Raw genomic sequence first — 20872 nt, forward strand, 5'->3', positions numbered from 1 at the left:
TGGCTGCCTGGAGGAGGGGGTTGCTGCCCTGGTTCTACAGGGGAAGAGCTAGAGAGAAGGCCTCTGAGCCAGGCAGCAAGGTGGGTTACCTCAGCGCTGTTCTGCTAGTCAAACCCTAGGAAGCAGCTCTTGGAAGCAGCGAGAGAGGCCCAGGTGTCTGCTTGTCACCGCTCTCTTCCTGCCCTCACTCATGGAAGGGGTCCTCAGGCCTCTGGGCATTCCTGGCAGCGATCCCCCACATCTGCACTTCCCCTGCTGTCCCCTCAGACCCTGCCTCCTGCTGCTGGCTGCCCATTTTTTCCTTCCACGTTGGATCGGCCTCTGTCCACATCTCCCCTGGGCTGCCCCCCACCCCAGACTTGTAACCACAGCCCCCATATGCGTGGCACTGAGGTAGACCAGGATTCCGCTCTTCAGCAGTGTCCAAACCTGGCCCTGCCCACAACATGCCCAGTCCTCACTCACCTTTATGAGAACACTGGAGGTGCCTAGAGCTCGAGTCATGACCCTCCTGTTGCTTCTCCCCAGCAGACTCCAAGTTAGGACCATTTTAAACAAATCCATGCCAAGTTAGTTCTCCAGAGGCTTCTCTACCGTGTCTCTAGAGCCTTGGGTGTCACATCTCCATAGCGACAGACCTTTTACCGGGCTGACCAGCACCTGTGAAGCCTGTCCCCCTCCCCCTCTGCAACTTTAGAGTCCCTAAGACCTACCATGACTTACAATTACAGTTCTCTCAGGTGGTGGGGGTGGGGGGATGGAGCCGAACTGTCTGGGGTTCGGCTCCCAGGAGGCTGGTCTCCGGGACATGAGCCCCCTGGTGGGGAGGGCTGCCCCCCTGGAAGCGCATGATATTTTTTCCCCTTCCTCTGCCCCAGCTGATGCAGCAGCAAGCGGCACTAATGGCGTCAGTCGCGCAGGGTGGCTACCTGAACCCCATGGCTGCCTTCGCCGCCGCCCAGATGCAGCAGATGGCAGCCCTCAACATGAATGGCCTGGCAGCCGCACCCATGACCCCAACCTCAGGTGAGTGGGCAGGGCCAACACCGGGCCTGGCCAGGCAGGAAAGCAGCTGGACTTAGGGTGGGACCTGTTCATTGGCCAATTTTGTCTCCTAGGAGACCTTCCTATGGCAAGAGCACACATGTATGGGCCCAAGCAGTCCTCATCCTCCAGAAGTTTGTCTTAAGAATGTTCTAATCCCTGGGGACCTAAGGGAAGAGGGACTATGGGCCCCATGCTGTCAATGACATGATTTCAGGGTGGTGACAGTTTCACTCAAGTTATTGAACCATGTCAGGAAGCAATTCATCTTGTTCTCTTTTATAGATCTCTAGAAAGAAATTCACATGAAAACACCTCCCTTTGAGATCTGAGGGGTAAAGAGCCCTGCCCATTCTGTGACCTTGTTAGGTTGCTGGCCTAACTGCAGAAGGAGCCCCATTTTTTCATTTTCCTTTAACCCAACTTAGACTCATTGGCTTTTCCCAAGACAACTGCACAATAAGCAAGAGAGGACCTCAAGAGTCATTAAAGGACAGGGGGCTTAGAAATAACCCCTTTCACAAATCTTGTTCATTAAAAAATTTTTAAAAATTAATAAAGATTTTGTTTATTTTATTTTATTTTTTTGAAAGAGAGAGAGCCAGCAAGAAAGAGCCTGAGCTGGGGGGAGGGGCAAAGGGAGAGGGACAAGCAGACTCCCCGCTGAGTAGGGAGCCTATGCAGGACTTGATCCCAGGACGCTGGGATCATGACCTGAGCTGAAGGCAGACGCTTAACCAACTGAGCCAGTCGGAGTTCAGTTCAGTGATTCTCAACCCGGGCAATTTTGTCCCCCTGCCCCCCAGGATATCTGACAATGTCCTGAGACATTTTTGATTGTCACAACTGGTGGTGATGGGGCTACTACTGTAATCTGGTAGGTAGAAGCCAGGGATTTTGCTAACATCCTACAATGCACAGGACGGCTCCCCACAATAAGGAAATGTCTGGCTTCAAATGTCAATAGTGCCATTGACTAGTGCCTAGTCCCAAGGGTTGGCCCCAACACCCCAAGCTCTCATTCATCAAGCTTCCTTGGCTCTCCATGCCCACACCACACTGGCAGCCTTTCTGACATCCAGGAGCTGTAGAAAGACCATGCTTCCTACATGAAGAGGAAGGCCCTTTCCAATAAAATCACCATGCCATCTACACCTTGGGCTCCACCCACCTGGCATAAGGAAAGCACAGGATATTGTCATCTGACCCTGACTTTACCCTAGCCACAGTGAGCATCACCTTTGCCTCCACTGGAGGAGGCCAAAGTGTCTATTTTTTGTATGAACAGGGCTGACTGTGGACTCTGCAAAGGGCTTTCTCCTTAAGGGCAAGGGAGCATCAGAATTAAGACCTCCTCCACTTGAGTAGCAAAACCCCTTGGTAAGGAGGCAGATCAGCCCCTTCATGATCCAGACAAGAGACCAGAGCCAGCAACTTAGAAGCCCCTTCCTGACTATACAACGGCCAGCCCATCGTGACTTAGCCAGGGTGAGCAACAATCACTGAAAAAGATGAAAGGAAAATTAAGTGTGGTCAAAGTCAAGGACACTGAGAATAGTTTATGTGCTGCAGGTCCAAGATCATGCTGTAGTCACTGGTCAGGGAAGTCTTTATGGGGTACGCTGGAGTTGGACTCTGGCTTGAGGAATGGAGACAGTTGGGATGAGTGGTGTTACCATGCAGGGAGATAATCCAAGGCCTGATTCACAGATAGGATTGAGTTGGTAGGTAAAGTCTAGGTCTATTCCCAGGCCCTTGGAGCCAACGGGTGGAGCTCCATGGGTTGGCCTTCCTCACCTTGGTTCCGCTTGCCTCCCCTCCTCCTCCACCCCTCTCCACCTCTGGAATCAGGTGGCAGCACCCCTCCGGGCATCACTGCACCAGCTGTGCCTAGCATCCCGTCCCCCATTGGGGTGAACGGCTTCACCGGCCTCCCCCCACAGGCCAACGGGCAACCTGCTGCAGAAGCTGTGTTTGCTAACGGCATCCACCCCTACCCAGGTAAGCATATCTGGTAGCCGTTCCTTCCTCATGCAGCACACTCCTCATCCATTCCGTCTCTGCCCTTGGTGTTATAACAGGGAACATGTGGCTCCTACCCTCTGCCTCTTCCTTGATAGAACCCCAAATGTGATGAGAGAGACCTAGCCTCTTGCCCTCCTTCAGGAAGCCCTTGGTTGGGAAGAAGAGACCAAATTCTCCTTCTTGGAGAGGTGTCAATCTGAGGGTGAGAAAGAAGCCCATTTGTGGAGCTCCGTCAGGACCGAGAATAGATACAGTTGTACAACCAGGTAGACAGGCTAGTAACTGCAAATTAATTGAAAGTGAATTTGACCCATAGGAAGTGAGGAGATGGATGCTAAGAGGATAATCGTACTTAGCATTGAGTAGGAAAAAACCTCTTGTAGGAAGGAAGCAAAGGCACATAAATTGGCAATCTGGCCTGTGCGTACCCATTGTGTCCGTGGATCCACACACAACCAGCACTTCGGACAGGGAATCAGAACCTTGGCTAGCTCCCGAGAGCTTCCGGCATAAATTCTGGCACACAAGATCCAGGAGGCCTGCTCCTGATTAACTTTGTTCCTCTCGAACTTAGCATTTCTCTTGTGGTGAGAGTGCCCAGTTGACTTGAAGTAGCTGTTCTCTCTGCTTTTGAGGATGGACTGACAGGAGAGCAGGAAAGCTGGGCCTAAAACCCTAGAGTAGACTGTCAAGGGGCAACGTGATAGACTTGTGAAGAGTGCTGTCCTCCTTCCTGGAGGGCAGATGATTAGGTTACAGAGTCCCCATAAGTACTAGTAAGCACCAGCCTGTGCCAGATGAAAGGGGGACCCCCAGAAGGAGAACAGGACATGGGCCTATCCCCTGGGAGGTCAAAGTCAGCCAGGAATACAATATACATTGACAGCATAATGAGACAATAAAGCAGAACAGAGTGTCAAAGAGAGTGAATGTTCTCTGCTTCGAGGTGTTAAAGGATTCAAATGAAGGGAGAGTTCTGTAGGCTGAAGAAGCCCAACACACCTTCCTGAGGAGGAGGCCCAGAGCAACTGTAACAGATGGGTAGGCCTTAGAGAGGTGAGGATGAACCAGAAACACACTCCTGTGGAGGGGGCTGTCCTGGAGGCCCAGAGACCTGGGTGGGGGGCTGCCTGGCAGGGGCAGGGGCTGGTAAGGAGGCTGGCCCAACTAGGACAGAGGAGGTCAGCTTGGGCCACAAAGTAGTGCCCTCTACTCTGGTTGCTCATCAGAATCCTCCGGGTGACTTTGTGAAATCACAGAAGCCCAGAGATTCTGATTTCAGTGTCTGGAGTGAGGCCCAGACAGCCATGGAATATGAAAGTTCCACCAGCAGCAGAGTGCAAGGTCACTGTGCTAGCTAGAAGAGAATTTCCTGACTTTGACCTTGGAGTTGTCTCTGAGCTGATCCCAGTGCTTGCTCCACACCTCTCCCCTCACTGCGTAGATAAGAGGCCAGAGAAGCCCAGAATGAAGTGGCAAGGCCAAAGGATCTGGAGTGTTGTTGAAGGGTGAAGACTCCGTGCAGGCCAGGGAGTCAGGGAGGGGCTTGGCAAGCTGGAGGCGGGAGAGACCCCACCAATCTCAGGTTCTTGGGCTCCTCCCTGCTCAGGCTCACGGGCTGGGAGATCCAGTCTCCAACACATCTGGGTGGTTTCATTTCCCCCTCCTCCCTGCCTGCAAGCCCATCTGGATCTCTGGATTTTGACAAACCTGTTTCTTCCCCACCCCCACCAGCATCTGTGAGCTGTTTCCCTCATGGAATTTGGAAATGTTCCTCTCCCCCATTTGTAACAATCTGCCACATCCCATAAACAATTCCCTGCCAGAGCAGGAGGGAGGGATGGAGGGAAGGAAAGGAGAAAAGTAGTACATTAAAAAAATTAATTTACCATCTTTAAATGCGGAGTTTGGAGCTGCTGTAATGAGCGAGATCCTTCAAAGTGTTCACTCTTTGGCAGTTACTAATGAGGTCATTAAGCAGAGAAGTGGAGAGGGGTCTCAGAAATGCTTTTTTCCACTTCCTAGCCCCGGGTAGCTTCTCTGTTCTCTCCTCTTGCTCATGGAGATCATGTTTGAAGCACACAGTGTGGCCTTTACTGCCACGTACACCCCTGAAGGGGCAGCTCTCTCAACTGTTCAGGACCGTTCCCTCCTTCTGTGACAGTGTTTGCTGAGCACTGCCCTGGGGGGAGCTGCCATGGAAGTCGTGCAGGTTAGATTTTGCCTTAGGCCACCACACTGGCCTGAGGAAGAGACACCTTTTTCTAATTTGCATAAAGGCACTTTGTGTTTGAGCAGCTGGGAAGACTAAGGGCACAAAGCTAGACAGGGCCATCCAGAGAGTTGGGGCTGGTAGAGGGTCAGACAGAGGGAGCAGGAGGGAGAAGACCAGCCCAGCAAGCACCATCACCACCCCACCACTGGGAGCTCCTGGCTCCAGTCTCCGCTGTGAGGGACGCAGAGGGATAGGGTTTTGTCCCGGGACAACCCCCCGCAGGAACAGACCTGTGTCCTGACCCATCTTCAACTCCCCACTCTGAGCAGTGCTGTCCTGGGCCCAGCTTCCCTGCTGCCATCCACGCTGTGTCCAAAGACTATCGCCCCAGGATCTTCCCTTGGCTCCCCTGAAGCTCGGGAGCTGTTGTTCTAGTGGAATGTTCCTGAGAGGTTTTGGGACAAGAGCTCAGAAGGGAAGTTTGGGAATTCTTCCCTGTCTGTGGGCCCCAAAACCTAGCACTACCAAGTAGCTCGGCTGGCCTGGGGTGCCTGCAGATAAGCCCAGATAACTTTCTTCCTGCCTCACTCTGTTATCCAGTCTGCCTCAAACATACTGAGGCTGGATCTGTCCCCACTCGCCTCCCTGGGCCTCCAGGGCCAGCACCCTACCGCGTCAGTCATCAGCAGCCTTGGTCACCAAGTGTAGTGCCCACACAACCTTTACCTGCAGCACCTGTAGACACAGCAGAGGCCACAGAAATGAGCCAAGGCTTCTCCCCAGTCCAGCTTCTCCAGATTATTTGCCAGAGTATCAGCCTAAGGCTCCTCTCCTCACACTGGGCAGTAGACATCCCAGATTCATGACATCAGGTGGGAGGAAGGTCTTTGGTCTCGTGGTGCTTCAGTTTCGATGGGGACCACCCCTTTCCCAGCCACCTGCAGAGGGTGTCCCAGGCGTGGCCTCGGAGTGCAAGGTCTCCATGCCTGATGCAAACTCCCAGAGACTAATGGAGAGGTGCCTGGGTTTGAGGACAGAGTGGTGGGATGAAGCCTCCCATGGCCTTTATTTTACTGGGGGATCTGCCCCCAGCTTGTGCTGGTAGCCTCTAGCCCCCTCACCTGCTGTCCCTCAGCCATTCTCCAGGACCGGGTCACTCCGGGATCTTCCCATCAAGCCCCCTATGGTCAGGGCCTCCTCTGGCATCCCCTTCCCAGCCCTTCCCAGCCTTCTGAGTGAGCCACCCATCCCCCCTTCCCCCCACTGGCAGCAGCCTGTGTTCCCCAGCCCTCAGGCAGGGTGGTGACAGACACCACAGTGGCTGGGAAGAGCTGTGCGCCACAGCATCATCGTGTGGGCATGGCTGGGAGAGGCTGGTCTGGATGGGCACCACTGACTTCTGCTTCCTTGGCTCCCCTGCAGCGCAGAGCCCCACTGCCGCGGACCCCCTGCAGCAGGCCTACGCTGGAGTGCAGCAGTACGCAGGTCGTTAGTATCCTCGCGTCCCCAGTCCTCATGCCCGGGGGCCAGCGCCCCCTTCCCACCCCAGGCCTGGGTCCAGACTGGGGGGGAGGGGGAGGGGAACGGGAGGTGGAGGGAGGGCTCTCCGGGGAGAGGACCCCCTCCGCCTGGACAGCTAGCGTTCAGGCAAAGTTTACCTGCGCCGGCGGGGTACCCTTGGCGGTGGTGGGTGGTCAGAACTTCAGAGGAGTAGGTGAGCCAGGCCGAAGCCCTGACCTTGCTGGGCAGTTACTCATCGGTGAGGCCAGATATCCGCACCCCCCCCAACCATGGTGCTGCCGGGGCTGGTTTGTCCAGGAGCGCCAAGCCATGTGGCACCACTGGGGGTGAGGCCAGAGTTCACATCACTGGCCTGGCAAGTGTAGATGCCCGGATGTAAGGGAAGGAGCGACCCTGGAAGTGAAGCAGCTCTGCCTCCCCATCCCCCCCTTGCCACATACAGGTAGCAGGAGTGGGGCTCCAGCAATATGAGAGGGAACAAGGGAGGGTAGGCAGCCAGAGGTAGAGAAAAGGAGAACTGAGAAGAGACATCCTTGAGGCGAGCAGACAGCCTTAGGTCACTGAGTGGGAAGGCGGTGAGCCACTGTAGGAAGCCCAGGGCACGCTGTCGGCCATGATTCTCTGTCTCACACACACCATAATCATCTCTGGCCGCTGGTCTCCTACTGCCTGGCCAGGTCAGAAAGAGCCAGCGAGATCTCCCCTGAGGGCAATGTGGGGGTTCTGGTGAAGCTGGCCTTTCACATCTGGAGGTCAGGGGAAGCTCTTCCACCTGCTGGGACCCTGAGCTCTGACCTCACATGCTGCACCCTTGGGAGCCAGGCCAGGCTGAGGAAGGGGCGGCCATTCCTGTCCCGCCTCTGACCATTCCCCGTGGAATGCAGAAAGCACCAGGTTTGTCCAGCTCAGCGCTCTGCCCCTGGGGACCACCCCCTGGCGGGATCCCCGGTGCCATCTGAGTGGGCCAGGGTATGTGTGCCAGAGTCAGCTGTGGCTCAGACAGTGGGGGTCCCCGTGGTGTGGCTGATCTGGCCCGGGCATGCCAGTGTTTTTGGTAATCCATTATTGTGGGTTATCCACGCATGTGGGTTGGCCATTGTTGCAGAATAAACTTGCCTTTCCCCAAGCCTGTGAGCACACGCGCGTACACACACACGCACACTCAGCTGGCTTTATCTTAAGCGGCTAAGCTAAAATGCCCTTTTTGGCTGATCTGCTTTTACTGCTCAACACTGAAGTTTCTCTCTTTCTTCCTGCCTCTCACTCTGTCTCTCTCCATGTCACTGTTGCCGTTTCTCCCTCTTGCCTCTTCTCTTTGGCCCTCCAGCAGCCGCCTACCCTGCTGCCTATGGTCAGATAAGCCAGGCCTTTCCTCAGCCACCTCCAATGATCCCCCAGCAACAGAGAGAAGGTGAGTCTTTGAGCTGGGGCTTCCTCCCCACCCCGTGCTGTCCCCAAAGAGGCTATTCATTTGGGCCTTTGGCTGGGCTGTTTCTTTCGAAAGGTGACCACGTTTGTGTGTTGTGTGAAGACAGCAGGATTGCAAGATGCAGTCCTCTCCAATCCAAGCACAGAGGTGGGCTTCTGGAGGGCAGCTCTGCAAGCCCAAGTGGTAGGAGGTCAGAAAGGTGGAACGTGGAAGAGGTGAAGTCCAAGAGTCCCCCTCCCCTGATGGACAGGATTTGGCCAGTGGAGAGGAAGGGAAAGGAGTAGAAATGCTCGGAGTGGGGCAGGAGTAAGGAGTCCTATTCTTCACGGAGAGGAGAACTCGTATCCTCTGGGTGACTGAGAGAGACAGCTGGAGCTCCCAGGCTGGGACTCCACGGGCAGCTGAGGGGGCGCGAGTGCCTCAGTGCAGCCTGGTGGATGAAGGGTTTCCTAAAAAGTCACATCCAGAGGTCCTGGTGTGCACAGGGCACGGGGCAGGCCAGGCAATGCCAGTGGGGTTTGGGAGGCTGGGATCTAATAAAGACCCTCAGTGTCCTCCCATTCCAGAGCCTAGAGACCCACAGGAGGCTGGAGAAGTAAGCCCACCCTCAGGGACTCTGTGGACCTGCTCACGGAGAGATCAGTGTGAGGGGCTGGAATACTAACAAGGTCTTGCCTTCCCCACCCCACGAAAAGGTCACCCTGCCAGTGAGGCCCCCACATCTGCCCCGGAAGCCCACTTGGCCAGGGGGTAGCCGGCTCGTAGTCCCTGCAGAAGACTCTCCCAAAGCCAAGGGAGGTAGGTCAGTTCTGGAAAGGACCCCAGTGGTCTGCTAGTCCAAACCCATTGGTCAGACAGGCCCCACACAGGCCCCAGATGGCTGAGAGCCTGGGCTTTGAAGCACAGCCTTCTGGGTCTGACTCCCAGCTTGGCCACCTCCTGCCCTCTGACCCTTGATGTCCTCACCTGTAAAATGAGGATAGCCAGCATCGGTCACTAGGGAAGCATGACGCTCAAAGGAGCTCAATTCTCCCTGGAACTCCAGCAATTTTCTATGGATTTCTCGCTGTGCACACAGCCCTTCCTTCACCAACTGTCACCCCTCCAAAGTTGCCCATGATGCCCATCACCCCAGTTTACGCACATGGGGCAGCTCCTGAGATCCTTATCATCGTCTCTTCATGTCCCGGAGAGCCAAGCTGCAGGAGCCCAGAGGAGTGTGCAGCGGGACCCCTGCCCACAGCCTGCAAGCTGGGCTCGCTCTGGCTCTAGCTCTGGGTGCCCTCTGGGCCACCTGCTGCTCAAGAGGGGAGGGCATGGTGCCGCAGCTCTGTCTCCACCAGAGCGGCCGCTCCTGGGCTGTGGCCCTCCAGCCTGCTTCGCCCCTGCCTCCCTCCCCTCAGTCCGGCTCTTCCAGTGTCACGTCAGTCAGATCAGAGCCATGAGGAGTGGGAGCCTTGAGGGGTGGGGGCCAGGAGCGTTGCCCACCCTCCCCCCCCCCCCACCCAGAACAGAGCGCTGTGCCCACAGGGGCTATTGCTTTTGTCACCCCACTGGCCTTGGGCTGACCCACCCTCAGCCTGCAGTCAACGCCCTGCATCACTCTAGCCTGTGGGCTCAGGGGTCTCTAAACCCTGCTACACACACACACACACACACACACACACACACACACACACACACACAGCTGCAGATCAGTGCTGCTCTGACCAACACACAGGATAGGCCCTAGCACTGGCCTTACACAGAGGGAGCCCCTCCATCTGCTCCCTGCTCCTTCTGCCTTACACTCTTCTCCACCCCATGCATCTCTCTCTCCACTTCTCAGACCTTCCTTCCATCTCTGAGTGGCTACAGTTCCCCACCCCCCACCCCCACCTTGTGCCCTGCTCCCCAGACCAGTCCCCTCCCAGCCAGCTCTCGGATCTCAGGATCTCCAGCTGTTGTCCACATTCTCCCTGACTGTGCACTGGATAAGCCCCATGGGGAAGCAGGGCATGGGGAGGGGTGAATCATGGACCCAGATGTGTACAGAACCAGGCTTTATATGAACGTGAGCTCAGGGTGCCGGGGACAGCGTCATCAGAGGAGGCTCTGGGGGCCTCAGAGGGTGAGGTCTTCAGCACACAGAACTGGGGAGACAAACATTCAAGGCAGGGAGAACAGGAGCAAAGGCATGGGTGCTGTGGAGTATGAGGTGAGCTTGGGCCTGGGGATGGGACGGGGCAGGGAGATAGGCTGGGGTGGGCTGGAGCCAGCCCAAAGCCTTGTCCACAGTGTTGCCTGAGGCGCAGGTGAGAAGGGAGGCTGTGTTCTTCCAGCCATGCCAGTGGTTGACCCTTTCTGTCATGGTTTCCTTCCCCTGTGTGATGTCATTGAAATACCTGGACACACTGGTTGCTGGGGACAGCCTCCTTCCAACACTTTGTCTTTGAGTTGAGCCTGAAAACCAACAGATGTCTGAATTCCTGGAGGCTGTCCGCTCCACCGACGGGCCGAGGTGACCCCCAGGGATGCTGGAGTCCTGGCTGCACCCAGGGCCACAGTGTGGTCAGGGCAACCATCTTCTGACTCTGAAGCTCTGTTTTACCATTTTTCCAAAGGCTGGGTGGGACCAGATTGATGTCCACAGTCCTCGCTGCCATCTGGACGCTCTAGGATCTGTGGATGAGGAAATGCAGGGAGGGCTTGGGGGTAGAAGGTGATGTGTAGGCTCCCTGATGAGGGGTGAAGGACGGAGGGGCGGTGCTAGGCTGGAGCTGGGAGAGCCGTTCCTGTGGAGCTCACCTGCATACCATACTGACGGGGACGAGCCTAGGGGTCCTGGCCTCAAAGGCTTCTTGAATCTTTACGTTGAATAAACATAACGTCCATGTAGAGCAGCTTGCAGAACTTGAAGCGAGGGTCCCAAATTCAAAGCAGCTGGCTGCATGGGGTGGAGCACTGAGGGAAGAACTGAAGAATGGGATGGAAGGAGGAAGGAAGGCAGTGCTGGAGGAGAGACAGGAGGACAAGAGAAGGCTAATACCCCATCCCTAGATCTCCCAATTTGGTTGGAGGGAAAACCTCCCAGACCTAAAGCAGAAAGAGCCTCAGACCACAGACTGTAGACTTAGTACCGGAAGAGGCAGAGCATATGGGGACTATCTAGCTGGGAGTCCTGGAAGAAGTGTGGCTTAGATCAGGCGTTTGAGCTGGTTCCTACCCCATGGGGACCTACATGGAGCCGGGGACCACCAAGGGACACATTCCCCAAGGATGAACCAGGGAGAACCTGGTGTGGCTGGAGACGGGGGAAGGGAAGGGTCACCAGCGCTTGGGGGAATTCAGCAGCAGGGCCTCAGGACCCTTGCACTTGCGCCGGTTCTGAATGCGCCGTCAGCTGGCAGTCTGCCTGGGAGACAGTGGTTGGGCCCCTGAGCAGAGGCTGAGGGCGGGAGGGGGAGGGCAGATGGTGCAGGGCGGGGAGGTCAGATGCTCAGAGGGTGGCTTTGGTGGTCAGAGGAGTCTTTGGAAAGAGCACTGAGGAGAGTGAGGGTTAAGAGACTTGCTCCCGAACTGGGTTACCTGCAGCTTCACCTGTCCCAGGGAAGCACCACAGGGTTCTGGCCATGAAAGCCACATAGCTGCCCACGTTGGAGCCTCACTACCTTCACTTTTCGAGCTCGCGCTTAGTTCCTACCAGCCTCTGGTCAGCACCTTGGTTCTGGGACACCTCTAACAAAGGCAGCCCCCTCCTTGCACAGCCTCCGCAGGTTGGAAACAATCATTGGAACGACCGCATTTTAAAAGGTTAAAAATATGTGGCATACTTTGTTTAAAATGGCAAGACATAGACGAATCGTCTTGGAAAGATTTCTATTTCAAAGTGAAAATTGAGCATGTTGGTTTTTTAAAAAGAAAAATGTAACTCTTTAGCGGTCTGGAAATTTCAGAAATCCAAAGGCCTCAACAGTGTTCAGCGTTTCTGGGGCGTGGAGATTTATGATAGGTAGAGAGGGGAAGGCACAGACTACAGAGGCAGATGGTCTGGGTCCATATCCTGGATCCAGCCACCCCCAGCTGTGTGACGTTTGGCAGGTGACTTAACCTCTCTGGGCCTCCGTTTCCTCCTCTGTGGAGTGGGAGCTATGATAGCACTGCCTGCAGGAAGATTAAGTGACTTAACATACATCTCAAGTGCTTCGAGGAGGCTGACCTGTAGTTCATGCAATAGAAGGGGCAGGGTTGTTCTCCTTGTCATGGAATGGGGAGCTCCACGGGCGGAGGCTTGTGGGTACGCAGGCTCATCCCGCAGCCAGGCCCTGAAGCGCCTCCTGTGCACGTAGCCTGGGGGAGGAGACAAGAGAAGTCTTGATTTCTGCTCTCAGGGCCAGGGCTGAGTGTGGGGCTTGGGGGAGGGGAAGGAGGGACCGTTGCGCACCCAATGGGAAGCAGTGGCTGCGGGGAGTGGAGGAAGGTGGGCCAGAGCAGCGGCCACTCTGTGGGCGTGGTCTGAGCTGGGGCCTGTCTGTGGCGGCGGCCACGGGCGTAGCTGCCCCAGGGCGATTCCAGAGCAGGCGCTGGGCTGGAGGGCGGCGGGGGCAGACCCTCCCAGGTCTCCCTTCCCTCTCCTTAGCGCCTCCTCTCCTAGGCTGATCCGGCCTTGGCAAGGTGGCCCCCTTCACTCGTGAGCTCCGCCTCTGGAGCGAGTTGCCAGGCACCCTGTTACAGCTTCATTTCGCAGCAAAGGTGACTGAGGCACAGAGGTTCAGTGACCTGCCCAAGGGCAGGGCGGAGACCAGAGCTCAGACTGGGGCTCAGCAGTCCCCACTCCTCAGTGGCCGCCCTTGGATCTTGGATGAGACCCCCCTTCCCAACCTTGCCCCCCTCCCTGCTGCCGCTGCCTAACTCGCTCACCTCTCCTCTGTCTCTCTCTTCCCCCCACCCCGCCATCCCTCCTCCCCGCCCCCCCCCCCCACCGCAGGGCCCGAGGGCTGTAACCTGTTCATCTACCATCTGCCCCAGGAGTTTGGGGACGCTGAGCTGATGCAGATGTTCCTCCCTTTCGGTAATGTCATCTCCTCGAAAGTGTTTGTGGATCGGGCGACTAACCAAAGTAAATGCTTTGGTGGGTAAAGATAACAAACCAACTAGCTTCACCCAGGACAGGGCGGTGCTCGCACCAATTTACCAGTGTCCGACTGCTTTTAACCTCCTCCTTCACATCGCCCCCACCCCCGGGTGCTCCCTAAGGGCCAGCCCCCAGCCTCCATCCCCCACCCCTCTTCTTTCTGCTACTGTTCTTTTGGCTTCTTGGCTTTCCCTGCCCACCCCTGCCCCCCACCCGCGCTACCCACCTCCCCCATTCCAGTCCAAGAGACAGGTTCCCTGCCCTCCACAAGGCCCAGTTTCCACCCACCGAGAAGGGGCAGGAGTCACCTGGGGTCAGGGCGGTGGGGGCATCCAACAGAGCCCATTCTCCCAGCATCCCCTCCTCTGGCCATTCCAGAGGCCCTGGTGGACATGGAGCATGATCCTTGGGGTGGGGGGTCTGCCCTGCTGAGGCCCCCATCCTGCCTGCCCCTTGGCCTCCTCTGTCCACCTCTCTGTCCTGCCCCTGCCGCCCTTCTCTGTCTACCCCGCTCTTTGCTCCCCTCCTGCCATCCACTGAACCCTCCTTCCCCCACCACTCCCTCAGGCCACCAGAGCCACATTGCTGAGGAGTCAGGAAGAGCAAACTGGTCCTGCCCTCAGGAAGCCTCAGGTCTGAGCTTAGATGACAATGATGCCTACTGCGCAGCACTGAAGTCTGCAAGGCACCAAGTAATGGAGCAAAGAGAAAGGCAGGTGGCTGTACACAGATGTGAGGAAGGGGAGGGAGTTCCACGGAGGGAGAAGAGGGAGAACCGAATGGGCACGGAGCCGGAGCGGGAGGAGAGGGGAGGGACAGTGACTGGGGAAGCAGCAGGAGGCTTTGGGGAGAAGGGGTCAGGGGAGGCCAGCCACGAGGGAGGGGCTGCGCTGGGAGGGCTGACCAGTCAGAGGAGGACGCTGCTTCTGGGCTGGAAGCAGTGGGAGACGGTGAGAGGCCCCTGACCTGAGAGTAGCAGAATAAAAATACATATTTTAGGAAGTGTGCTTGGTGGCAGGATGCGAGATGGGACAGGGGACTCGGGAGGACCCAGGAATCTGGTTGTCGGATAAAATACAGGGTGCCAGTTAAATTGGAATTTCTGATAAACAATGGCTGCATTTTTGTGTGTGTGTGTGTCCCAGATACTTCGTGCCATGTGTTCCATGCAATATTGGGGATATGCTTATGGTAGAAAAATTATCATTATTTATCTGAAATTTTAATTCAACTGGCCACCCTGTGTTTGGATTTGCTTTAGACCTCTGGAATCCCACCTCATTCCCACACCTCTCCCCTCCACTCCTCCTTAGCCCCCTCTCCTGGCTTCCTTTCACCTCCATCAGCCCTTCCTCTGGGGCAAGATCCACTCACGAGTCCCAAAGGAGTGAGGAGTCCAGTCCCCAGAGAGCCACACATGGAACCAGAGCTGAGTCAGCCAGAAGCTTAGACCTCCAGGTTGAACCCCAGATTCTGGGCCTGTGAGGACAGAGTAGGGGCCTGGGTTGCCTGCGGAGCCCCGCTCGCGGCTTGGGATGGTAGGGGGGAGACCGCACAAGTGTGTAGAAGCATCAGCACACACAGGTGAAGGAGAGCCAGGCTGGAGACGCACTTTGCAGAACCATGAACGGCGTGAGGTTTTAGAGCGTGGTCCCCAAAGTGGTCAAGATCTTTGCACCGTGGTCCCTTCCCCTCTGGCAGCCACCACAGGACACGTGTGGTACTTGGAGGGCATAGAGTTATCCCAGCAGTTCCTTCCTCTTTGGGTATGAGAAAACAAAGCAAAAGCAAAAGACAGCGGTGCACCCCTCCCCTGTTTGACTGGTATTTCTGCTGACAAATTACGGTTATGTATGTAAGAGCAACACACTGGAGAACGTTGCGTTTGCTCTTTAGATCAGGCTCAGATGTTACAGACGGCAGAAGACGCTGCTGGGAGCCCGCCAAGCGCTGGGCACCTGGGCCAGCAGGCTTGCTCTCTGGCCACGTCCTCAGAGCCTTTGTGCCATCCCAGCTGGGGACGCAGCCCATTTTATAAAGGCATTTCCTTCGAGTCTGCCCCAGACACTAGCCCCACCATTTGCCTATTTAAATTCTCCAGGACCAAGGTTTTTTCCCTGCTTTTTCTGAAAATCCCCCTCTGTTTCCCTCTACTCCGGCTCTCTCCTCTGTTCCCGAACAGACTTCCAGCGCTAAACACCCGCTGGCCTTAGAGAAGGATGGGCTCCTGGCAAGCCGCCTGGCCCAGTGCTTCCTCCTTAAGCCCCATGGGGTCTTGCTTGCTAGCTTTGGCAGCTGAGCTTTTGGCAACTCTCCCAGAGGCCTTTAGTGTGAGAACAAACTCCAGTGCTCATTCCTAGGCAGGGCATTTAAATCTGAGCCTCAGTGTCCTCGTTCGTGAAACGAGGATGTCGGCGGTCATTTCTCAGGAGCGGTGTGAGGGTTACAGGAGCTGTTGTGTGCGAGGGACTTTGCCAGAGCAGACCCTCAGGAGGTGCTTATTCCCCAAAGGAGGGGTTGTCTTTGAGTAAATGCGGTCCTGTGTTGAAGTGAGCCCCTGAGAGTCCCCCACTGGCTCTTTAGAAGCATAAAGAGAATCTTCTAGGAGCCTTGTGAGCTGATGTGCAGCGCAAGTACTTGCTATGTTGGAAGAAGGGCTCGGGCGGGGGGGACACCAGGAGGGCATCCTCCCCACATGGCTTCCCACCGTCTGGGAGGCAGGAGCCTTCTCAGGGCCCGGAGGGATGGGGGAGGAGGCTCTGGGGGGAGGAACACGGTCCAGGGAACCATAAAAACGGGAGATGGTGTCCAGAGCCCTGTTGAGCGGCCCTGACTACTCACCAGTTAACAGAACTAGCTGAGGAAGAAACGTTCCCTTGAGCTGGAACCCTTCCCAACCCCTGAGCTCCCAGAGACTTTAAACTCTCCTATGAAGGCTGGGCTTCTTCCCTCCAGGACCTCTTATTCCCCACTCTCCCCACTGGGCCGCTGTCCTTCCCTTTACCCCTCTGCCCTACATAGCACCTCCAGCCCCTTTATCTTTCTCCCAACTCCTCCCTGCTTTGCTCACATTTGTTTCCTGCAAAAAAAGCCACAGAGGGCAGGGGGCAGGTGGGGAGGCGGAGTCCGAGCTGGTAGTGCTGTGCTAGCAGGCCAACGCAGGGAGGGGGTGCCCCCTTCAGTTAGGCGCTCTCTCCCAGCAGGGGGAGAGATTAGTTCAACCACCCCCCTAAGGCTGGGGGAGAGCAGTGTAGTGGACTTTCAGTTCACACGTGTGAAAACTGCTCTGCGAAGACTTGACTGTGCGCATCAGGCAGAGAGGTCATGGGGTGGTGGATCGGCCAGGGGTGCTGATCTCCGACTAAGGGTGACCCAAGATCGCTCCTGTTTTGGCATATGGACTTGTACAGGGGTCAGTTATGTTTCTCCGGGCCTGGGTCACCTGCCATCTGAGCTCACAGGCACCCACTCTTGAGGACACTTACTGCAGGTGCACCCCGCCCCCCATCTTTGATGGCTCACGGCTGCAAGAGCAAACGTGAGCAAACATGAGCAAAAGCTGGGAGGAGTCAAGAGAAAGAGGAAAGAGACCCATGGAGGCAGTGCCTAGCGCAGAGGTAAAAAGAGTCACCACACGGGGAGGGTGAAGGAGAGGTTGAGGACAGGCCCAATGTACTGTGGACAATTAGCCAAGAAAGCAGCTACTGCTTCAGTGGGGGTCTGCACACCTATCACTTACATATCCAGAGGCCATGTGGGGACAAGCACCCTAAATGAGACATGTTTGCAGGATGGCCTGGGAACCTCGCCAAACTTTCATATATTTCGCAGGATCTAAGTCCATTTTACAGGAGAAAGGGCCTCTAAAGTCAAATAAATTCCAGGAAATAAAGCTATAAATGTCTATTTACTGGAGAACTTGGGGTGGGAGGTGGGGGTTTATTTTGTTAATGTGCCTTGAACTGCCGCTGAGGGGCACCGTGGTAAGCCTACTTGACCACAGAAGTCCCTTTCTCAGGAGCACAGATTAGGGCCAGTTTAGGAAATGCTGATGCGAAACATAGTCTCTGTAAGGAGATGCGTTCAAAGTTCCCAAAGGGTGACTTCTAAACTAACTTTCAGAACCTTACCCATCCCCAACTGGGAGCTGCTTGTTTTCTGAAGGTGACTGGGAGCCATAGATGGTTTTCTATCTCATTCTGGGATGTTGGGGGGAGTGACTGAGTGACCTTGTGAAAAGCACTGCTGCAGTGCCTGGTCCACAGAGAAAGCTCTCAACGAACTTTTACTACCAGTGTTAATTTGTAGTACTATTGTTATTATAGATACCGTGAGGGGTTCCTAGGGGATGCATCAGTTGGTGCGCTTAGAATCCGGGGCAAGAGCACCGGCTCCCAGGGCTTGGAATTTTACTAAATAAAAGGGAAGTGCCAGCAGCCCCTGGGCGCGAAGCGGTGGGTTCCTGCGAGGCGGACTGGATTTAGGCAAGTGTCCGCCAGGAGCCTGGCTGGGGGCAGCCTCGCTAAGGATCGGGAGGGGGGCGGAGGGCCGCGAGGACTGTCAGCCCCTGCCCTACCCCGCGGCCAGGCGGCCCTCGGCCCTCGCGAGGGGGGCGGCTGGAAACGGCGGAGGAGAGGTTTTCTCCGGGGTGCCCCCTCCCTCCCCCTCGCACTCCTCTCTCTCCCCAGGCCGGCACCCTGTGCCCTCCCGCTGCCAGGCCCCCTCCTGTCAGGGAGGACAGTGTCCAATAAACTCCTCCACCCGCAGGTGTGTCCGCCCTCCCACCGAAGGAGAGGGCTGAGGTGCCGGGGCCGGCCGGGGTGGGGGGCGAGGGCGCTCAGGAGAGTGGCGCCGCCCAAAGCCGCGGTGGAGCTGGGGAGGCCCGGCCCGGTGACGCCGGTCGGCGAGGCCTGGAGCCCCAGACACGCCCACCCCGGGAGGGGCCGCGCGCTCGCGGGCTGTGGGGGGCGTGAGGCCGGGCCGGGGCGGGGCCCGAGGGGGGGGAGGAGCCTCGAGGCCCTCCTCCTGCCCTAGGTGAGGCGGGAGCGCAGGGAGGGGCCGTCGGCAGCCCCGCCCCGCCCCGCCCTCGGGCCCCGCCCTTCTCCCCACCCACCCCTCCCCGCCGGGGCGGCCCCGTGGAAACCCAGGCCCTCGTCCCTCGTGTCTCGCCAGGCTTCGTGAGCTTCGACAACCCGGCCAGCGCGCAGACCGCCATCCAGGCCATGAACGGCTTCCAGATCGGCATGAAGAGGCTCAAGGTGCAGCTGAAGCGGCCCAAAGACGCCAATCGCCCATACTGAGCGCCGGCGGGAGCGTCCCCCGGGGGAGACCAGGACTCGCACAGGTAACCGGGGGCGGCCGGGGCGCGGGGACGGGGGGTTGGGGAAGGGACACCGGTCGGACCCGCCGCCTCCTCTAGCCTTCCTGAGCTGGACCCTCGCTTGCCTTGGACCCGCTGCGCCCAGCTCGACCTGCTCCTCACCCGGTGCCTGGGGCAGGCCTAGAGCTGTGGTCAACCGGCAGAAATGGGCGTGGCCATCCCCCTGTTGCAGAGCCAAGAGAAGCAGGAGTGAGGGAAGCGTTCTGAGAAGGTGGGGCGAGCCCTGGGCCATCTAGGAGGTCCACACTAGCAATCCTGTTTGCCAGAAAACCCAGGGGTGAGCCTGTGGCAAGCTCAGGGCTGGGAGAGTTTGGGAGGGGGAGCTGTCCACGTCTCCTGGGCCTTCTCCTGGATTCCCTGGCTCTCCCCTTCCCATCTCTCTTGCCTTGAGGGCTGGTGGCCTTTAGACACTTGACCCCCTCATCCCTCCAGTTCTCCACAGCTCAGTCAGCCTGGGGCAGAAGCTGAGGAGGGTGATGGCCTAGCACTGGGGCCACTTACCCTGCCTGCTTTACCAAAGGCCATGAGGAGTGGGCAGTTGTCACCCCTTCCTGCTCAGTCTGGGTTCTGCCTTGCGGCTGAAGACACAGTTGGCCACTTGTTCCCTTGGGTGAAGCAGCTTCCTGGGAAAAGGCGGGATAGGGGGAGATGTTCCAGGCCCTCCTTCAGCCTGGTATCCCACCTTGCTGGGTGCTCCTGTAGGCCCAGCTCACCCACAGGCCAGAGGCAGGCCTCCCAGCCCTCTGCCCCTCCACTCCCATGAGCAGTGCTCTGCACCAGCTACTGTTAGGTACTTGGGACTCAGCACTGAATAAGACTGACAAGAACCCTTGTCCTTAGAAGGGGAGACAGACAATAAACAATGACATATGGCCAAAGTGTAAATTATATAGTGTGTCAGAATTGTTGGTTACAGTTAAGTCAGGTAGTTACGGTAGGCCTTGTTGAGTAGGTGACATTCAAGCAAAGACTTGAAGAAGGTGAGGCAGGGAGCCACGCCAGCATCTGGAGGAGCGAGTCTTTCATCTGAAGAAACAGCCAGTGCAAAGGCTCCAAAGAGAGGGCGGGGTGTTGTGTTGGAGAGCAGCAGAACAACGTGGCTGGAGGGGAGCAAGCACAGGGCAGGGAGGGAGAGGAGACCCCAGAGGTGAGGGAGACCACCTCATGCAGCCCCTGCAGGCCTCCCCTCTGAAATGGGGGAGTGGGTGTCGGGGAGCAGTTGGAGAGCTCTGAGTAGAAGAGTGGCGTGACCCATTTGCATGTCAGAGCGATCACTAGTTGCTGTGTTGATAGCCTGTGGGAGACCAAGCAGAAGTCTGGTGATGGACCACTCAGTCCCGGGCAACAGCAGTCAGTGTGTAGGGGGGAGTTGCGTTCTTGGTGTTGTTGGAAGGCAGAGCCTTCCAAACAGCCAGATGCTGTTTATAATGAATTGGAGGTGGGTGCGACGAAGGAGTGGAGGATGACCCCCAGCTTTCGGCCAGAGCGACTGGAAGAGCAGAGTTGCCATGACCCGAGATGAAGAGGGTAGGGAGAAAGACCAGGCCCAGCGCGTGAGAGTTAGCCACTCACGTGGAGGTTCAGAATCTGGAGTTTGGGGGGGTGATCTCTGATTTCCCAGTCTCCCTTCAGATCCCACCACTGCTGGCAGAACCCTCCCCCCCCCCTTCCACCCGGGAGCAGCAACACTCACTCAGTCAAAGAGGGTGTTGGAGCCTCTACTCTCTGCATGGCTGGAGAAGGAGAAGCAAAAGCCACCTCTCTTGCCTCCTGAGCGGAACCCCCCCCCCCCCAGCCCATCTCTGGCCTGGGCTTGGCACTGGCCTGCAGATACGAATGGGTCACCGTCCTGCCTGCAGAAGCTTCTGGCTCAGCAAGCCCAGACCGCAGGACGTGGCGCTGGTCACTGAGAGCAGCCCTTTCTGGACAGAGAGCCCTTTTTCATAGATAAACTTAGCTCTGCCATGAAGGTACGACCTCTTGGGCTTCCATTGCCACATTAATGAAACTAAGGTGTCGGAGTCATCAGAGGATTTTTAAAGAGGAGGTGCACTCCGGGGCCGTGCCCTGAGATTCCGAGGGGCCCCCTGGGTCTGTTTTGTGCCTCCCGTGAAAGCAGCTTGTCTTAGCCTCCTAGACCTATGT

The 20872-nt window shown here is 56.9% G+C and overlaps 1 protein-coding gene across 3 annotated transcripts in view; it reads left to right on the top strand.

Moving 5' to 3' along the window:
- CELF4 (CUGBP Elav-like family member 4) overlaps positions 1–20872 on the top strand; it is a 292693-nt gene that overhangs the window by 263483 nt on the left and 8338 nt on the right. For 2 of the 3 annotated variants that reach the window (XM_087869859.1, XM_087869861.1), the window contains exons 7-13: positions 879–1026; positions 2896–3045; positions 6707–6772; positions 8133–8216; positions 13201–13284; positions 18036–18114; positions 18520–18691. In XM_087869859.1, the coding sequence (XP_087725985.1) occupies positions 879–1026; positions 2896–3045; positions 6707–6772; positions 8133–8216; positions 13201–13284; positions 18036–18114; positions 18520–18691 (783 nt within the window). Of the gene's footprint in view, positions 1–878; positions 1027–2895; positions 3046–6706; positions 6773–8132; positions 8217–13200; positions 13345–13914; positions 14060–18035; positions 18115–18519; positions 18692–20872 lie in introns of all 3 variants that reach the window. The other variant, XM_087869858.1, reaches the window with a different exon arrangement.

This window comes from Ursus americanus, chromosome 19 (genome assembly GCF_024610735.1).
Source record: "Ursus americanus isolate L20-20 chromosome 19, mUrsAme1.1.p, whole genome shotgun sequence".
NCBI lineage: Eukaryota > Metazoa > Chordata > Mammalia > Carnivora > Ursidae > Ursus > Ursus americanus.